Genomic DNA, 18,594 nt, shown 5'->3' with positions numbered 1-18,594 from the left:
GACACTGCGAACACCTCGTGGTTTATGCAAGATGGTGCCTGGCCACATCGCACGGCCGACGTCTTTAATTTCCTGAATGAATATTTCGATGATCGTGTGATTGCTTTGGGCTATCCGAAACATACAGGAGGCGGCGTGGATTGGCCTCCCTATTCGCCAGACATGAACCCCTGTGACTTCTTTCTGTGGGGACACTTGAAAGACCAGGTGTACCGCCAGAATCCAGAAACAATTGAACAGCTGAAGCAGTACATCTCATCTGCATGTGAAGCCATTCCGCCAGACACGTTATCAAAGGTTTCGGGTAATTTCATTCAGAGACTACGCCATATTATTGCTACGCATGGTGGATATGTGGAAAATATCGTACTATAGAGTTTCCCAGACCGCAGTGCCATCTGTTGTTGAAAATTGTAACTACTGTAATTTCGAAAGTTTGTCTGCCTGAAAATGTACTGTCGTCCCAAGCATATTGCAACAAACGGTGTATTTCTATCGCTGCTCGTTTAGTTTTTATTGCCGTTTCAAATATACCGGTCATTTTTGAAACACCCTGTAAGCAGAGCAGAGACAAATGGTATATCATTGTAGTGACGCTACAGGTCACAAATGGGGAAAGTCTCAACAAGTAATTTTGAGAAAGGGCAGACTGTTTTGGCCTGATACATGAGAACGAGCACGTGAAAATCAGCGAAGCTGGTCTACTGTTTACATGTTTCTGCTGTGATCATCTATGGAAATTGGTTGAAGAGACAATTAGGCAACAAGACGCTGGACGTTCACACCTCATGACAGAATGTGGACATCAGAGGCTTTCCACTGTGTAAAGCAGAACAGACAGAGATCAGTAGCTCATCAGCTAATAGAGTGCAATGCTAGGGCAGGCACAAGTGTTTCGAAGCACACAGTTCAGTGTCCATTATTGAACATGAGGTTCTGCGGGTAAAAACATCTCTATATTCCCATCAACAGATCCACTTGTAGTGAGTATGGGACTGTCGATACTGGAAATGCATTGCTCAATAAGATGAATGACTATTTTTGTTACATATGTAGTATACAGATACACCATTATCTGGACAAACTGTTATTCAAAACATGCACCACTCCATGCAGACTTATGGATGCAGTATTATGCTAGGAGGCACATTCACCTGTTCTTCTATGGGACCTGTTGTTGTAACGTAGTAATCAAAAGCATAATGACAGCTGTGGAGTGAGCATTATTGTGGACCACCTGCATCCATTCATGCCTGATGTCTTCCCCAACAATGACTGTATGTTCCAGCATGATAACTGTCTTTGTCACAGGGTCTGAACCCAAGAGAACATAGGTGGGAGAGTACTCCCATGTCCACAAACCACAGGCTTGTAATTTACAGGAATAGAATGACCTGTGTGTAAATGTCTGGCACCACACAGATCTGGAAACATATGAAGGACTTGTTGAATTCATGCCACATAGTGTGTACCAAAGGTGAACTAACACACTATTACGCACGTGGTCATAATGTTTTGGCTCATCAGTGTATGTCCATCTAACAATACAAAGTCTTCAATTCAAAATTATATACTACTAGGTCACACGGTTTGATAAGCAATACTTTCACAGAAAAAAATATTGCTCAGCAGAAATTTCCTGCCAAACGAATGATTTTGCTGATGTTTAATTTCACTGGATGTGTGAAAAATGGCATCAACCAAAATTCAAAGCTGGGCTATTTAAAACTCCCATTTTTATAGTGTCAGGACTGTTTATGTACTACAATGAACATGTGCTTCTGGATGAGCAAAATTTTCTGTTCTGGCTGTTTATCAAGCTGCAACGATGGAACAAAATTAAGTAACTTGAATGTTGTCAAGAAATGCCTGGAAACATCAACTGCAGTATGACCATTTCTTCTTATGCAATTTCTGCAGTTTTAGCACACACAAAATATATGATCATATAGGAAAAACTTGATCATTGCTTTCTGCGCACTTTTACACAGAATCAATGACAGCACTGATCCTCTCAAAAAGTTAAGTGAATTCTGCAACACAGTTTCAATTTTTTCAAGTTAACCCAGTTGAACCAGAAGAGAACCTCTATATTTTCCAGTCTCAAATGGAATCACATTTCCAAATAAACCAGTATTATTCTTCTCAGTAATATGACAAAAAACAACTACACCATATTAAAATAAATGACTTGCAAACACTGTTATCAATGAAACCATACAGCTATTGAGTAAACAATATGCCTGCCAGCAACAAACATGTCTTATGACACTGACTTTTTTGATCATTCCGTAGTACTAATTTTTCTCACTTTTGGAATATGACAACAGGTTCTGGTTATTATGCAATTTCGATAGCTCTAAGAGAATCATCAAAATCTCATAAAAGACCTAAACTTTTTGTAATATGTAACCAATATAATTCTATTTATGCCATTCTCTACTGACTGATGTTCATAACACCTACCTACGCTGCTGCTGCGCTAAAGTCAATTTGTGCAATGCTGTTCTGTCCTACATAGAATGTCTGCAGACAAACAAAAATAACACAGTTGCAATATTTAGAGTTGTTTCTACCAGACAACTGCACAAAACTAACAATACATTTCAACTCATACATTCTAATTTTCATATTCTCAATATCTCACCATGAAGAACTTCATCTGGTAAAACAGGATTAGCAAGGACAATATCCGTCTCACGGGCAAGATTAGCATCCCGCAATCCTTCAACCAATCTCTGGTACTCTTCCTTCAGTTTTTGAGCATCATCTTCCTTCATTCTGGAAAACAGTAACGTACATCAATATGACTCCTCATTTATAAGAAATAGGAATACTTTATTTCACAGCTGATTTTGTTACAGTATTTGCTAAATACAACTTTAATTATTAAAATCCAGATGTTACCATGCCTACATCTGCGCCTGGCTCGAGTCTCATAATCAGTCACAGAACTGGTTTAAATTTATTTCTGCTTGAAAAGTTCTGCATCAAGTAATAAGAATGTTGATCTTACTCAGCAATAGTACGTTCCAGCAGCTGGATGTTGGCAGTGCTCTTGTCTACAATTCTCCTTGTTATCTTCACACTCATTGAGTCAATGCAAACATTATCTGAAAATAGAACAACATGACAACTAGCACTGCCCCCTCATTTTATTGTGCAGTTTATTTACATTGTATTTTATTTTTGCAATATTTAATTTAATGTTATTAATGAACACACATCATTGCCAAATGTACAGTGTATGGACACACTGAATTTTCAAACACTACTTATTACTTTTAAAAGTACACAAAATAAATATTGGAAGAATAGAAATAGTGCAATACTCTTCAGTTCTTTATAGACATACATAAGCAGCAATGAATTCAGTATCAAAATAATTTTTTCCACTTCTAAAAGGGACATGAACCAGGATTTTAGATAAAGTGTGTAGTGTAATTATTCATGGAATACTTAGCAGCCACAAAACATTCACCACTTTCTTTTATTATTATTTATGAATTTGGCCTGCTATGGACTGCATACAACTTAAGACTTAAGGTGTTTCTTTTTCTTCCGTTCTTCCCAGTACTACTTCATTTTCTCGCCAACTGCTCATCTCTGCTCATCTGTCCACACTCTCTTGGGTCAAGGTTTTGGCTGATCTTCTTCATAGTTTGCGTTTTCTATCAGTAGCCTGAAGTGATTCCTGTCATGTATTATTTCTTCTGTAACACCTATTTTGTTGGCATCTTTCTTTACTGCTCTTATCCATCCTACAGTTTTTTTCAGCTTACTAACGTAATTAAAAATTTTCTTTTTAATCCGTGTTTCGTCCATTCTTTTTAAATGTCCGTAAAATTTTAGCCGTCTCTTCCTCATTGTATCTGTGATCTTTTCTGTATTTTTGTATAAGTCTTCATCTCTCCTTTTAATCCACCTGTTTTCCTTGATTTTCTCAGGACCTAGAACTTTTCCTTAGTATTTTTCTCTCTCTTTTTCCTAGTTCTCTTAATTCGCCTTTTTTATTCAATGTTAGGCACTCTGATCCATACGTTGCTTGTATCATAACAACTGAATTATAATGTCTTACCTTTGCTTGTATGGATATTGATTTCTTATTGTAGTAGTTTTGTGTTAATTTATATGCAAATTCTAACTTTTTTATTCTTTCTTTATTTCTTGCATTATCCAGTCCATTGGCTTGGATCCACTCCCCAAGGTATTTGAATCTACCAACACTTAATTTTTCCATACTTTGTTTTCATAAACTTTTCTGTATTATGTTTGTGTTCTATATACTCAGTTTTTTGGTTTGGCCACTTAATGGGGGTGGGACAGTAAAGAATATCTAAAACTGTATTTAAATATAGACTGACAAACAGGAGGATCAGAATGATTTAAATTGATGCAGTGGATGGAAGGGAGTATGACCAACATAAATCTGACCATTGAAGATACACAAAATAGGTTATTATGGAGGTTGTGATGTGGGATACTAAGGAGCCATCGGACCCCAGTCAACATATATAATGTAACATACAGGCAGTAATTAATATGAAAATGAGCACATTTGAATACTATAAAGTACTGCAATATTTATGAAACATCTCAACATTTCTGGGAGTGACTATGAATCAAGAACAGAACGGACAGGAAATGATATCCAGTACCCTTCAAAACCAATCATCCCAACAGTGACAGTATTCCAGGCCAGCAGTATCCTACCAATACTCTAAGCATACACTGAGACTGAATGTTGGAATGCTAATTACAATGCTATATCATAGAAAAAGAACACAGCCAAAACGATTGGTGGCAGCCTACCCAAGAGCTGAAAAAAGTAAGAGAAATGTAACATCTTAATGAAATTTTGTCCAACTGTGCATTACCGTATTTACTCGAATCTAAGCCGCACTTTTTTTCCGGTTTTTGTAATCCAAAAAACTGCCTGCGGCTTAGAATCGAGTGCAAAGTAAGCGGAAGTTCTGAAAAATGTTGGTACCGCCACAACTAACTTCTGCCGTCAAATATATGTAGCGCTACACAGGCATGCTTTGCAGGCACAAAGATAAATACTGGCGCCAAAACCTCTGACTCAGTAAATAAATTAAAAAAAAAAGGTGGAAGACGAGCTTTTTTTTCTCTGCCCCGAGTTTCGACCATTGCATTTTCGTACATTATCCAACAAAGTAAATACAAATTCCGTATTGTTCATCTTCGAATGTAGCAGCATTTCAATGTACTATGAAAATCCGACTGGCAAGACTGTTTGGGATGTTTGTCAATATAGCCAACTCTACGTTCTGAATTTTTTCCTACCTGTGAGAAGAGATGGTTGCTAATAGGAACTTTTATGAATTGTGAATCACATGCAGTATTCTCTTCACCATAAGAATAATGCGAATATAAACATTTTGCCATGTATTCTTTCGTGTTTGCTGCTATCTCATTTAAATCTTGTTTGCCTAATAAACGACGAAACTAGTGTGAGACAACAGCAAACACGGGAGAATATACATTTCATGTCATGTTTATATTCGTATTATTCTTATGCCTAATAGTGATACAGTCAGAAATGAAGCACGGCAATTGACTAGATTTTTAAATCTAAGATGACTCTAATTTCTGTGCAGAATGTGATGTACAAAAGAGGCATCTGCAAAGATTTTCAAATGGCGAAAAATTTTAGCTAAACTCTCGTTCAGAACATCTTCTATCATACGCAGTCTATTATTTGGTTCTTGTTGATCATTACCAAAGAAAGCAGCAGTGTAAGAAACAACAAATAGCAGTCTCTTGCCATTGTTATGCTAAAGAGACAATTCCTCTCTTTTTTTTTATTTTGTTATCGTAAGCGGCATTAGCGCGCACAAAAGCAAGCCATGCCGCGAGCGGCGACAGGTCGTACACACACATTATCAGAATGCGACAAACAATGCATGACACAGTACAAAAACGCATTTTCAGCATAGAGTGACGTAAACACCTATAACAAAGAGAATGGCACTTATCAGATCAAAGAAAAATAAGCAATCGATTCAAACCAGACATAGCACGTGAAAAAGGAAGGGTACCCATATAAATAAGGACGGAGCGCCTGACGCATAGCAATGGCTACCTGGTAAAGCTTTACTGCTAAGCTTACGACTCGAACCAAACTACTGTAGCTATATCGTCATTCATTCGACCTAAATTGTGTCTCATATTACAATGGACCAACTGTGTTTCAATTTGGAGGTGCGGCCTAAAACTTTTCTATCCCTTGAATTTTGAGTCTCAAATTTCAGGTGCGGCTTAGATTCGGGAAATTTTTTTTTCCTTGATTTCGAGTCTTATTTTCAGGTGCGGCTTAGATTCGAGTGCGGCTTAGATTCGAGTAAATATGGTATACCTAGCAAACAGAGGGGAGGACTGATGATGAAGTGTGGTCTTTATCAGACTAAAAAGAGAAAAGTCACTGCTTCATAAATCGCTTTCGCATGCTGTTGCTACTGACAATATGCCACTACTAACCCTGGGAGACTGACCAGCATACTGATTAGAGCTGAGTGAAGAGGGCCCCTGGAGCACCCAATTATTCTTAAAATATGTAGCTTCCCACCACCACTGAGTCCTCACTCCCTAATTTTGGCACTTACTTTTCCTTGAGATGAGAGGTAAATTTCCTACTCAACAGACCAAATGTAATATCTTCTGTGAAAGCACTCAGATTTTCTCTTAAACGAACAATGGTATACAAAGTCAATGATTCAGTAGGTGCTATGAGACATTACGGTCATTTGTTCTTATGGTGGCTAAAATGTGTGCACTAGCAAAAGTACTGGAAACTGTTACTGTTTCAAAAGCTATGCAAAAATCTGAGGCCATTTTGCCCCAGAAAAGGGATTCAAAATTATCTTACCAATGTTGTGTGCTTCATCAAACACTACAACAGATGACTTGCTAAGTTCCTTGGACACAACTTCAGCAATTTTAGGATCTAGGAGATAGTGGTAACTGTAAACAACAATGTTGGCATGTGTGATCTGAAACAAATTATAAAAATAGAAAGGCTTAGGTGCGCGGAAATCAAAATTTTACAAAGCTGACTGACAAATCATAAACTACAAAACCATTACAGTAATTAAATTAAAATAGGTAAAGAGTTCATAGCAAGCAAGCACAAAAACAGGAACAATATAGTGAGTGTAAACACATTTTAGCCTCGAGCTTACAAAACAGAACCTTTCTACATTTAGTATTTGAGAAAAAAGGCAAAGATGTGATACAGATAACAAAATAATAGCTGATTTCATTATGCTTCTGCCAATTTCTGCCCCATCTGCTGCACTGTGGCACTGTGTGTTTGTGTGTGTGTGTGTGTGTGTGTGTGTGTGTGTGTGTGTGTGTGTGCGTGCGTGTTGGGGCTTATGGGCACTCAACGTCGAGGTCATCAGCGCCCTGACACACATTAAAAGCAACGAATGTGGACAAACTTAGCAAAATCGAAGCACACATGCAAAGAAAGCAGGAAAAGAAGGAAAATGCTACATAAGAAAGTAAAACGTAAGGAAAGCAAAAACGTAGTAGCAAGAATGGCACAGGAAATTGTCATTGGCTGGCCACTTACATAAAATATGGGCAAGCTTGTCACACAGCGAGCAAATTAAGACCCTCTCCCTAAAATCTTTGTAGAAACATTTGACAAGGCACAGAACTTTAAAACTTTAACCACATTTGTTCGAGTGTTTCCTAAAAGAGACGGCAGGTCCGCTGGCAAGTCAGCCGTGGCCCGCTGGTCAGAAAATAAAACGTGGCGCACAGTGACCTGGACGCCACAAGCACCACACATTGGAGGGTCCTCTCGTCAGAGCAGGAAGCCATGCGTCATAGGACTGCGGCCTATTCGAAGCCAAGTGAGGAGAACCTTGTCCCGTCGATGGGGCTGGAAGGAAGCCCACACACGCGTTGTGGGCTTGACTAAACGGAGCTTATTGTCAGTCATTTCCAGCCAATCATCCTCCCACCGACACATGTCTCTTGAGCTCAACAGCGAGGTGAGTGCGTGCAGGGGGATAGGACACCGAAATATTTGTGGATCGAGACACGCCTCCTTGGCTGAGAGCTGCCCTTTCATTCCCAGCAATGCCGACGTGTCCCGGAACCCAGCAGAAAGACACCACCTTCCACAGTGACTGCAGTTGGAGGAGGGCATCCTGGATGGTCTGGACTATTTGATCTGCTGGATACAAACATTGCAATGAGTGAAGGGCACTTAGTGAATCAGAACAGACAAGGAATTTAGGACAGAAAGAATGTCTCATCTGCTCCAGTGCCTGCAAGATCGCAGACAATTCTGCATCAAAGACATCAAAAGTCTGAGGCAGTCGAACCTTGAGGACACGATCCGGAAAAACAACAGAGCACCCTACGGAATCCCCCCCGTTTCGACCCATCCATACCAGCTGCATGGAGCAACACCAATATTTAACTTATTATCCCATGGGATGTCAGCAGTAGGCTTGCTGTGAATCTTGAAATCTTCCCAACGACTGAATACTCAATGATGTTTCAGGTACGCAACCGATCACAGTTTTCTACCACACAGGATACTTCATCTTAGTACTTGCCGGACATGTTGAATGGAGCTATCGAAGAATACCATCGGCTACCCAACAGCACAATTTATTTGCGCATGGTAAATGCTACATGGATGCATCGTGATCATAGTTGTGACACTGACCACACTGCCAGCAAGCAGTACCCTCAATGGTGGAAATGTGAAACAGGATATCTGGTGTGTTGTCACTCACTGTGGCCCTTGGCATACTCTTATCTTTTCTGAGAGAAAATCATGAAACTATGGGTTTCCATACATTATTAGCTTACTGTCCTTGTTAATATGGGTTTCCACAATGCTCATCTCCACAGATTCTTTAATAATGTCATCCCAAAATAAATTAGCAGTAGTTAAACTTGTTTCACCATATTTCGTTGCGTGCTTGGTGGATATACATGTTCTGCAATGACAGACTTCAGACTTCCTAAGTAGCGGAAGGTGAGTGCAGCGTTGCTGTTCTGTGCAATGTTCTTCCAGGATATGTGTATATAACCCATACCACATTGGCATGGCATACTCCTGCCTTCCTCAATAATAAATCATATTTTATCGTTCCAAGAAGACCTGCAATCTTAGGTGGACAGAAAACACTTAAACTTGAAATTTCTGGAGTATCCTGCCTACTTTGAATGACATGTTGCCAACTAACAAAAGAAAAGTTGCTGATTTTGCCAGCTTACTGTGCTCCTTGTTCAGTGCTGATTTTTTTTTTTTTTTTTGGACAAGCTCCGTAGACAAACTTGTAATTGGAAACTATGTGTGCCTTATGTGCAACAGTCTTAAGCACACTCATGGTGTGAATATGCAAATTTAAATCCACATTAGTGAGCTTGAACTAAAATGAATGACCCAAAGAGCCATTGTTGTTCCACATAACCAGATAATCCAAGAATGGCAGAAAATCTTCTTTTGATGTTACCATGGTAAACTGGATCTTCTTATGAATGGAGTTTGATGGCAGAAAAATTCATTACTTTGTCTTCTCCATGGGACCACACTATGAAAGTGTGATGGAACCCGATTATTTCATTGATTTGCTCACAGTGAAGATAACAGGGAACGTCAAGATCCATGGCAATCAACAACCCAACCTGAATTTCACATTTCCCTCACTGAGAGCACTGCCTGCTGGGAGTCTGTTCGGTCTCGCAATAAAATTATGATCACGGTGCATGCACACAACACATACAGCCCACTAATAAACTGTGTGCTGAGGGCAATTGACGTCAGTCTCTGGCAGCTGATCTGCAGGTGCCTAGCAGGTGCCCAGCTGAAAAATTATGTGATGGTAGAAAACGATAACCGGCTTCACTCCCAAAACATCATTTAGTCAGTTCACTACCATCTATGTGGCCAAGAACTAGTGGGATGAGATATTTCCCACCGAAAGAATTTAAATTTGCTCCTTCCAAGAAGAATTCTATCACACTAATCTGCATTTGAAACCTTGGCTGCGGAGGCAGGTATAAATCAAGATACGAATTTACCACAAAATTCTACAGTGAGCAGTACATATAAAGAAGAATCTAAGGGCAAATATTTTATGACTAAAATAGAATCTGTTAGTGGATTGTCTCTATTATATAATAAAATTTATTGTGTATTTATTGCTAGCGTAAAGAGAGGAATGAATCATTTGACAAAGCTGACAATAAGACAGATGCAAGACCTGCTCAAGAAAATTGTGCGCTTATAATGGAGATTTATATCTTCTATAGCGATAGAAAATGTGTTGTTAACTCTGCAATCAAGAGATGGGCTGCTAGAAAGGGTATAAATACCTCCCGCTGGACTGAATGGTTTTCATGTTTTACAAACTGTTATAGTAAGAAGATATCCTAATACATAAATGGTTCAACGCTACAGAAAGGGGAAAAAAACTGAAAGCCTACAAATAAAAGATACTATGAATTGAATTATTAATGAGGAGCAAGATATTATATAAGAAGAATAACAGAATGATGCAGGTATGTAATGCTACAGATATGTGGGTGGAATGAAATGAGTGAAGATAACCACTATAGTACACATCGCCAGGAATGTAACTCTGTGTGTGCGCGTTAAAGTGTGTCTGTGTACTCTGAACAGTAAGGAAAGTTCGTAGCTGAGCTACTATGTCCAGTTCTCATACATGTGCCTATTCAGCACTCAAACACAATGTGAATGCAGATGAAGCTCAACTTCATCTGCCAGGGAGGGAGGAAAGGGGGAGGGGGAGGGAGGGAGAGAGGAGAGGGGGAGGGAGAGAGAGGATGAGGGGAGGGGGGAGAGATTAATTTGTGTTTGGCACTTTTGTCCAAGAACATTTCTCATAAACTGTAATTTTGCGAACATTATTCCACACTGTAATGCGACAGAATCTACGTTTTATTGAAGTAAATCAGTTGCAAAATTATAAAGAATGAAGCAACCAGTCACAGAAACATGATTTATTTATCCTGTTGCAAATCAATTTCGACTGATATCAGTCATCATCGGTGCATTTTTCTAACCGATACATGCCATAAGTAGAAGTACTGTCCTTGGCAGATTTCTATGATAATAGAAATTGGCCAAGGACAGTACTTCCACTTATGGCATGTGATGCTACACAGTATAGAGTTTACTAGGGTGTTGAGTCTTTGTACTTGCCTTGTTTTCAGCTATAGACATGCTCCACTGCGTTATAGATAAGACCTGAAGCTTAGTATTTGGTATTGTTTGTCACTCTCCTCACTGTACGACAGCATCTCTGCCAGACATTGTTCACTGTGCATATGTTAACAGATATGATAAACTTTTGACGTTTGACATTCAGAGTCTAGCAGTGCTCGTACAATTTACCCTGCTGGGGCACTAGCTGTGTAGATGTACATATAGTCTATACTAGCATCAACCAAATCAACAGTGTAACTGTTTGGTGAGTTTTTCCTTCCCTTCAGCTCTTATGTAGGCTAATCTGAATCTGTGATTTCTAAAAATAAAATGATAAAACTTTTATATTCACTTTTCACAATTCTAAGTGTGCTGAAGCAGCACTGTTTTGTATTTTACCCTGTGTATCCCAATATCTAGCATTTGACAAAGAAAATTATGGGCTGAGGTACAGGCAGAAGTACAGGGGTATTTCACTTTAAGCTAGTGTGCATCTACTTATGGCATGTAGTCAGGATTACAGAGGGGTTCTGTATGAAGGGCTCTGTTTTACAACCAAATGAGCTAATTATTTAGCTGCACTTCTCTTGCTTTTGAATGACAAGAGATCACAGTACCTAATGGAGGCAGTCTCTCCTGGCAAATGAGGAACAATCCTTAGAAGATGTTGTATCAATTCAACATGGGAGATAAAATCAAACAATGGAAAATCACGGACAGAATAACAATAAGGAATACGGTACTGCTAGCCTACTTATCACATAGAGGTGGCGGTGAGTGGCAGACAGATAAAATTAGATTAAACTCTCACATTGTCCAGTACTTCAGTCTTCTTTTACATCTGCTGTGTCTACTGCTCAGTGCCTCTTCTATCAGGTGATTACAACATGGAAGATACACTGAAACACTACACAAATGGTGGAAGTTGCCTTCAGCTGCATGCGGGTGTGGATAAGTGCACCCTAGTATAAACCACATTGTACAATGTTGCAAAATTAGATAATATCTAGGAGTGACAGCTGATTTCTTCACACTAGATCACTGTTACTTTTTTATACACAGTTACCGTCTGCATATCTTCTGTATTACTGACTTACAAATTGTCCTTGGAAACAAAATATATGCAGATAGCAATACACTAGATAAAAAATAACTACGAACGCACTTTGCATTTCATTTTCACGAATTAATAATTTTACTTTTATCAAACAGCTCAATGAATAAACCATTTATTGTGAATTTACATTTTTATACAGAAATCTACAATTCAGAATCGAAACTCTCCATATTAAGCTGATAGAATACATGTTTCTCCTATACATGTGAGGACTCTTTTTATAAAAATTTAGCATTTTATGTACTGCACACTACGTATTCAGTGTTACCAAATCCCCTGACATGAGAAGCATGTTCATTTGCACAAATATGGTGGAAACTACACTGCATAATATTGCCTGACATTTAAGGATTATGTGGCCTCAGACTCATGAAGGAATATCTTACATGAGGACACAAGGCCGAAGAACACCTAACAGAACAAATGTATCTCAAGTAAAAGTTTCGTTGTGAACCCCTCTTCCATTTTTCGTACTTTATATACAGCATAGGAACATAATATGCATCGAAATAACTGTAGGAGATGTGGCCATTATTTAACAGTCCTATCCTGAATTTCCTTTGCAGTTTTAATTTTTATGACGAAACTTGCATTAAATATGGCAAAGTGCATTTACATATGGCACAGATATAAACATTAAGCTACGCTACAGGTGATGTTTGGGTTTCAAATTCAGCCTTCCTCAATCATCAATCAAATGATCACCTTTCAACCTAACCTAGACCACAGGCTTTGCTACAGATCTATCACCACAACCAAGAATTCAGAGGGAGTCCAATATTACTATTATGTAACACATCTACTGACCCAACTATACTCATAAGTGGGAAGGGAGAAGTGGGACCATTTAAAAAGCACTAGTGGGCAGATATTTAGGATGAATATGTTTGTATGCAAGATGGTCTGACAATGAAGACAATGGAAAATAATATAATTTTTACAAATCACAGCCAGCACTTTTGTAACAAGGAATACAGTTTACCAGGATTACAACTTCAACAATTAGCTGTCCATCTACCACCCAAAATGTCAACATTTCATTCATTACTTCAAAATGATTGACATAGGTATATAGCAATGGGCAGCTATTTTCAGACTCAGAAGAACTGGAGACACTTGGTGGATTGTAAGTGATTTATAACAGTAAAACCATAAGCTTACCGCATATCGAGCAAGGAAATATGGGCACCAACCCATGTCTCGACCATAATCCTTCAAATCATCTATGCTATATACACCAGGTGCCATTGGAGCTTCTTTGCCAAAAGTACTGAAGGCTTCATAGAAGTTGCACACAGGAACAGACTCATCATAGCTGTGACGGTCCCGTATGTACGATGCAGTCAAGCTGTGACATCGACCATCGACTATTTTGCCATCACGCTCTTTACTGACCTGTGAATAACAGTGAAGTTTAAGTTAGGCCTATTTATTCCAAAAAGGAAGGAGTATATATAAATCTGATAAATGAATACCTGCGGATGAATGCACAGATTTTTGCGTGAACTCAGGACCAGCCCAAGTATCCTAGGTTTCTCTTCAGTCTGTTTCTCGATGTATGCAATTAACTTTTTAAGTTCCTCAATAACTTTCTCAATTTCAGGAACAGTACGAGAACAATATATTAATTTTGTTACATCCAATGGGTTGTTCGCCATGTAAGCCACAATCAAGGACAATAGTGATATTGTTTTACCAGTGCCTGACGGCATTTCCAGCAGGCAATGGCCCTGGAAAAAGTAAAAAGTAATCACAGCAACATTGTTCACACATTTTACATGATCACACGTATTTCATTTTCCCAAAAACTACGTCAGCACTACTGCATACCTTCGCATCCAGGCCCTTCTTAAGCTCCAACATGTATGCATACTGTTCCGGGTAAATGTAATCATAAGGGAAATAGACCGGTAAACCATCGACATCCAACCTATCAATATAAATCCACAAAATAAGTAATTCCACTTTTTAACGTTCATGACAGGGCAAAACCACATAATGTACTGCTAAACTAAAAGGAGTATTAATGACACAATGATGAGTACGATGAAACAAAGTTTTTTTGACGTTTACATGACGGGAGTGAACCTTATATATTTAAAAAAAAGATGAGGAAGAAAATGTTCCGTACTATTCATACCTCATTATTTTAATGTGTATTTTCTAATAATTTTTCGGAATGCCAAGACCAAAAAATTCCAAACATTCACATGTTGTGCACAGCTATAACTTTGTGTATCAACACAATCACTCGACTCATGGACGCTCCTACCAACGTACTCACTACATACAGCCAAACTGTTATTATTTGTGATGCATGTAAGTTGTATTGGCTGCACTGGAACAGCCAAAGTACCTCCAAAGCAGACATTCCCAAACGAGAAGCAACAAAGGGGCCTGCACACGTCCAATATTTATTCACGACACAGATTTTTCAAACCTTCAACACATTGGAGCGACTTCACGCCACCAATAATAAAGACAAAAATCGTTAATTGACAACGCGGTTTTACAAGGCTAGTATGTAGAACATCCCGTCCAAAAGAAAGTGTGTGCTGTAATTACGTTATCTATAGCTCGCAAGTAATAGAAGCCAGCGAAACAGAGGAAATGGGTCCGAGAATGATCGAAACAACAAACTAGATACTGATCACGTGTTAACTTACTAATAATAAGAACCATCCACCAGAAAGATTGCATATTATGTTCCGATGACTTCTGGACAGTACCGGTACAACACGTTACTAATGTTGAAAAGAGATAGAACAGAGAAGCAAAATACGTTAATGAGAGAAGCAATTGCGGTCAACGAGAGATTAGGGGTAACTTTGAGATTCCTGCCGACATGTAGGTCAATCGAGTGCTCGAAGTGTAGTTCTATAATACCATCAAACACAAAGCAGAGCCACAGAGACTCCTCCATTGCCCACCATAAAGTGGTGCACACAGCGATTACCCTTGCATAGGTCTATTAAAACTGTTGTACATTGAAAGACCACTTAAAAATTTTAATTTGAGGTACGATGTGAGCAAAGGCGAATTGAATATAAACAGTGTACACTAACGCCCTGTGGCTGACACATCCAGCTCTGTCAACATTTGATTGGAGAATATTGTCAAAGCACACGTTCAGTATGTGTTGACATACTGAGAATATTTTGAAGGCCGTTAATACTACTTGTCAATATTTCTAGAATAGTCAGTACATCAATACACGCCCTCAGACGGTAAATATATTGGCAGGTTGACAATATTACTGAACGTGTGAGCGCCTCTTATGATATAGACGCTGAAACAGGAATTGAAAAGAATTTGTGCAGCAAGTTTAAATTTAAATTCTCTGATTTTATCTGAAGATTCATTAATTCTCACCAAATGCACGACACCTAAGATACTACCACCATCTAACATATACAATGGCCACACTCACTCCTGTGAAAATTGTTACCATCTGACAGCTGATGTGACACTAGCGCTTCCAGTGGCGAGAAAGCAGCCATAAAAGTACAGTTTGTTTTTAATCATTTTTAAAGTCAATTAGTGAAATAGTTATTAAATTTTTGCGTTCCAAACATTATTAAATTACCAAGACATGAATGATCATGAAATACAAGTAAAAACAGAGGAACCTCCTAGATCAATGATATAAGCTACAACTTAATGATGAAGAAATACATTCGAATATATGTGTAATTGCAGCTTACTCTGCTGAAAACAAGAGAATATAAACACATATTTTATGCATGAGAAGAATATATTGGCCGCTTGGAGTGGCCACGCAGTCTAAGGCGCCATGTCACGGATTGTGCGGCCCCTCCTGCCGGAGGCTTGAGTTTTCCCTCGGGCCTGGGTGTGTGTCTTGTTCTTAGCACAAGTTAGTTCAAGTAGTGTGTAAGTCTAGGGACCAATGACTTCAGCAGTTTGGCCCCTTAGGGATTCACACACTTTTGAACATTTTTGAGAATATATTTCTTTTTTTGTCTGTTAATATGACAGGCACTTTCTCTGACATGTAATAGCTTTTTGGGGAGCTTCATGTTTTGCACAGATTTACACTTCATTCGACTTTCTAATATGTAAATATTTTTGTAAATATAATTATTTTTGTTTCAAAAGCGAATGTGTTGAAGCTTCTTACTGTTTGTGGCTCAGATGCAGCAACAATTGTGAAATTGGTTTCTTCTATGTTGGGAAACAATTTTTCTGCTTTTATTCTGTTGTTATCAGGCCTGTGTGGTTTGTTTCTTCAGCTATGATTGTGGTAGCTTGTCTGCTACATCGAATAATGTAGGTACGAGTATTTAATTGCACACACATTGCCTATGTTCCATATTCACTAATTTCACTGGAGGTGCAACGAAGAAAACTTCACGTTTTTGAGTGGATGTGTGATACCTTTCTGCAAAAGGACAGGTCTTCTTTTGTTTACTAGCAATATTTTTGTTCTTGAAGAACATGGGGTTCCGCTCTAAATATCCATAGGTTACAAGAAAATTGTAAATAAGCTGTTATGTAAAGTAGCTTTTCATACCTCCTAGAGTTGTTAGGAAACCTAAAGAAAGGCAAATATGGTGTTGTCTTCCGTTGTTGCTGCAATTTATTGCGCTTCAGATGGTCCCGTTTGTAAGAACCATTCTGCAGACTAATATAAACAATTACGATTCGCGTTCACTTTCACGAGATCTCGCAGAAATCAACAATATAACTTCCTGGTCTCTTGGGGCGCTAACAACTGCAATGGATAACAAAAAATGCACTGAATATCGTGACTGTTGTGTTAGACTGTGATACTACTCAAATAATCTATTTTCTGAACAGGGTAAATGAACATTACAACTTACTGTAAGTCGACCAAAATATGTATGCACGACAAAATGAAAATTGAGGCGTATTAAAACGCTACTTTCAAAAATGAACAATAGGCATCAAAGAGTTTCGGATGTATTAAAGCAGTTCTTATTATGTAACTTACAGATAACCTGTTTTAATTTGCTGTGATGTGACATGATATGATGACCAGTGTGAATCCCACCATATGAAATCCATTGTGGAATGTTTTGACACCAATGATGTGATGTGAGGTGATGAACAGAGTGAATTGGCCTTACACCTTAACAAGTGGTACTGCAACCTGGTGATGCCATGACAGCCGGTGAGAATTGGCCTTCAATCTTCATTTTATTGTTTGCTTTGTTTTCATGACACTTTCTGAAAGCTCCATGTGGAGCTGGATTTTTTTTTCTAAGAGTATTCTCGCACAAAAGAGGCCAAATATCTGATACTGAAAGATGAATTTGTTTTACAACACATGGACAAAGAAAGAGGGCTACGCTGTGCATAAATGTGAGCATAAATAGATGAAACTTTTTCATTAAGAAAAACCTTTTCGACAGTGATAAAGTGAACTCTCTTGAAGGATAAAAATACAGTTCTTTTTGTGTTATTTGGTAATTTAAAAAATCGAAACAATGTATTGAAGAAAGGGCTCTATGTATTGACTTCAAAATATTGTTCAGAGCGTTTTTTTTTGTTATTTATGTAGCAGCTTTGGATGTAAATGTTTGCATCATCAGATTTACACAAGTAGACTCAAGTAACATTTCGCTTTTTGTCAAGGTATTGGTATCACATAGATTTGTGCCAATGGTTGTGCTGATGCTAACATTAGCAAATAGAAACATTTTGCTTTCAGTTGAGAGAGGTAAGTCATTTATGAACTAAGTATCAGAAGCAACAGAGGACCTAGTAGCTGTCTTGTGCTAGATCCTGAGTTATTTGTTGAAATTTAATTCCTACTGTTTGTTTTCGGTTTTGCAGATATCGTTTCATGGTATTAAGAGCTGCACCCCTAATTCCTCTGATTCCATAGTGATCAAGTTTCCGTATTAAAATTTCATGGCCAACTAGGTCGAAAGCTTTTGATAAGACACAAAATATGCCAAAGGATTTTCGCCTTCATCTAACCCCTCCGTGATTACGTTTATACATTCAAAGGTCGCTGAAACTGTTGAATTTTCCTTCTGGATCCTAATTGTTTACCATTTATGATGTCATTTCTTTCAAAATGTGATATACATTAATGCACATTATTTAAAAAAAGTCTGAGGAAATGGACTGCAATGTAACTAGTCTGTAGTTGCCAGAATACATTGGATCTCCATTTTTGCAGAGTGGTAAGAGACTGGTTATTTTCATTCTCTCTGGATAACTACCTTCTGTCAGACATGAACTAACTAGGTGGCAAAGCATTTTGGCC

General features: G+C 38.4%; 1 protein-coding gene across 1 annotated transcript in view; it reads right to left on the bottom strand.

Annotated features, from left to right (window-relative positions):
- LOC126458074 (general transcription and DNA repair factor IIH helicase subunit XPD) overlaps nucleotides 1-14,612 on the bottom strand; it is a 48,688-nt gene extending 34,076 nt beyond the window's left edge. The window contains exons 1-7 of the mRNA XM_050094888.1: nucleotides 14,479-14,612; nucleotides 14,169-14,268; nucleotides 13,814-14,068; nucleotides 13,500-13,733; nucleotides 6,890-7,013; nucleotides 3,017-3,113; nucleotides 2,648-2,781 (exon numbers count right to left, since the gene is read on the bottom strand). Of these exons, the coding sequence (XP_049950845.1) occupies nucleotides 2,648-2,781; nucleotides 3,017-3,113; nucleotides 6,890-7,013; nucleotides 13,500-13,733; nucleotides 13,814-14,068; nucleotides 14,169-14,268; nucleotides 14,479-14,483 (949 nt within the window). The 5' untranslated portion in view covers nucleotides 14,484-14,612. The remainder of the gene's footprint in view (nucleotides 1-2,647; nucleotides 2,782-3,016; nucleotides 3,114-6,889; nucleotides 7,014-13,499; nucleotides 13,734-13,813; nucleotides 14,069-14,168; nucleotides 14,269-14,478) is intronic.
- Between the last annotated feature and the right edge of the window lie 3,982 nt (nucleotides 14,613-18,594).

This window comes from Schistocerca serialis, chromosome 2 (assembly GCF_023864345.2).
Source record: "Schistocerca serialis cubense isolate TAMUIC-IGC-003099 chromosome 2, iqSchSeri2.2, whole genome shotgun sequence".
NCBI lineage: Eukaryota > Metazoa > Arthropoda > Insecta > Orthoptera > Acrididae > Schistocerca > Schistocerca serialis.
Note: the sequence above shows the minus strand (reverse complement) of the source record. Positions and strands in the feature narration are given on the sequence as shown.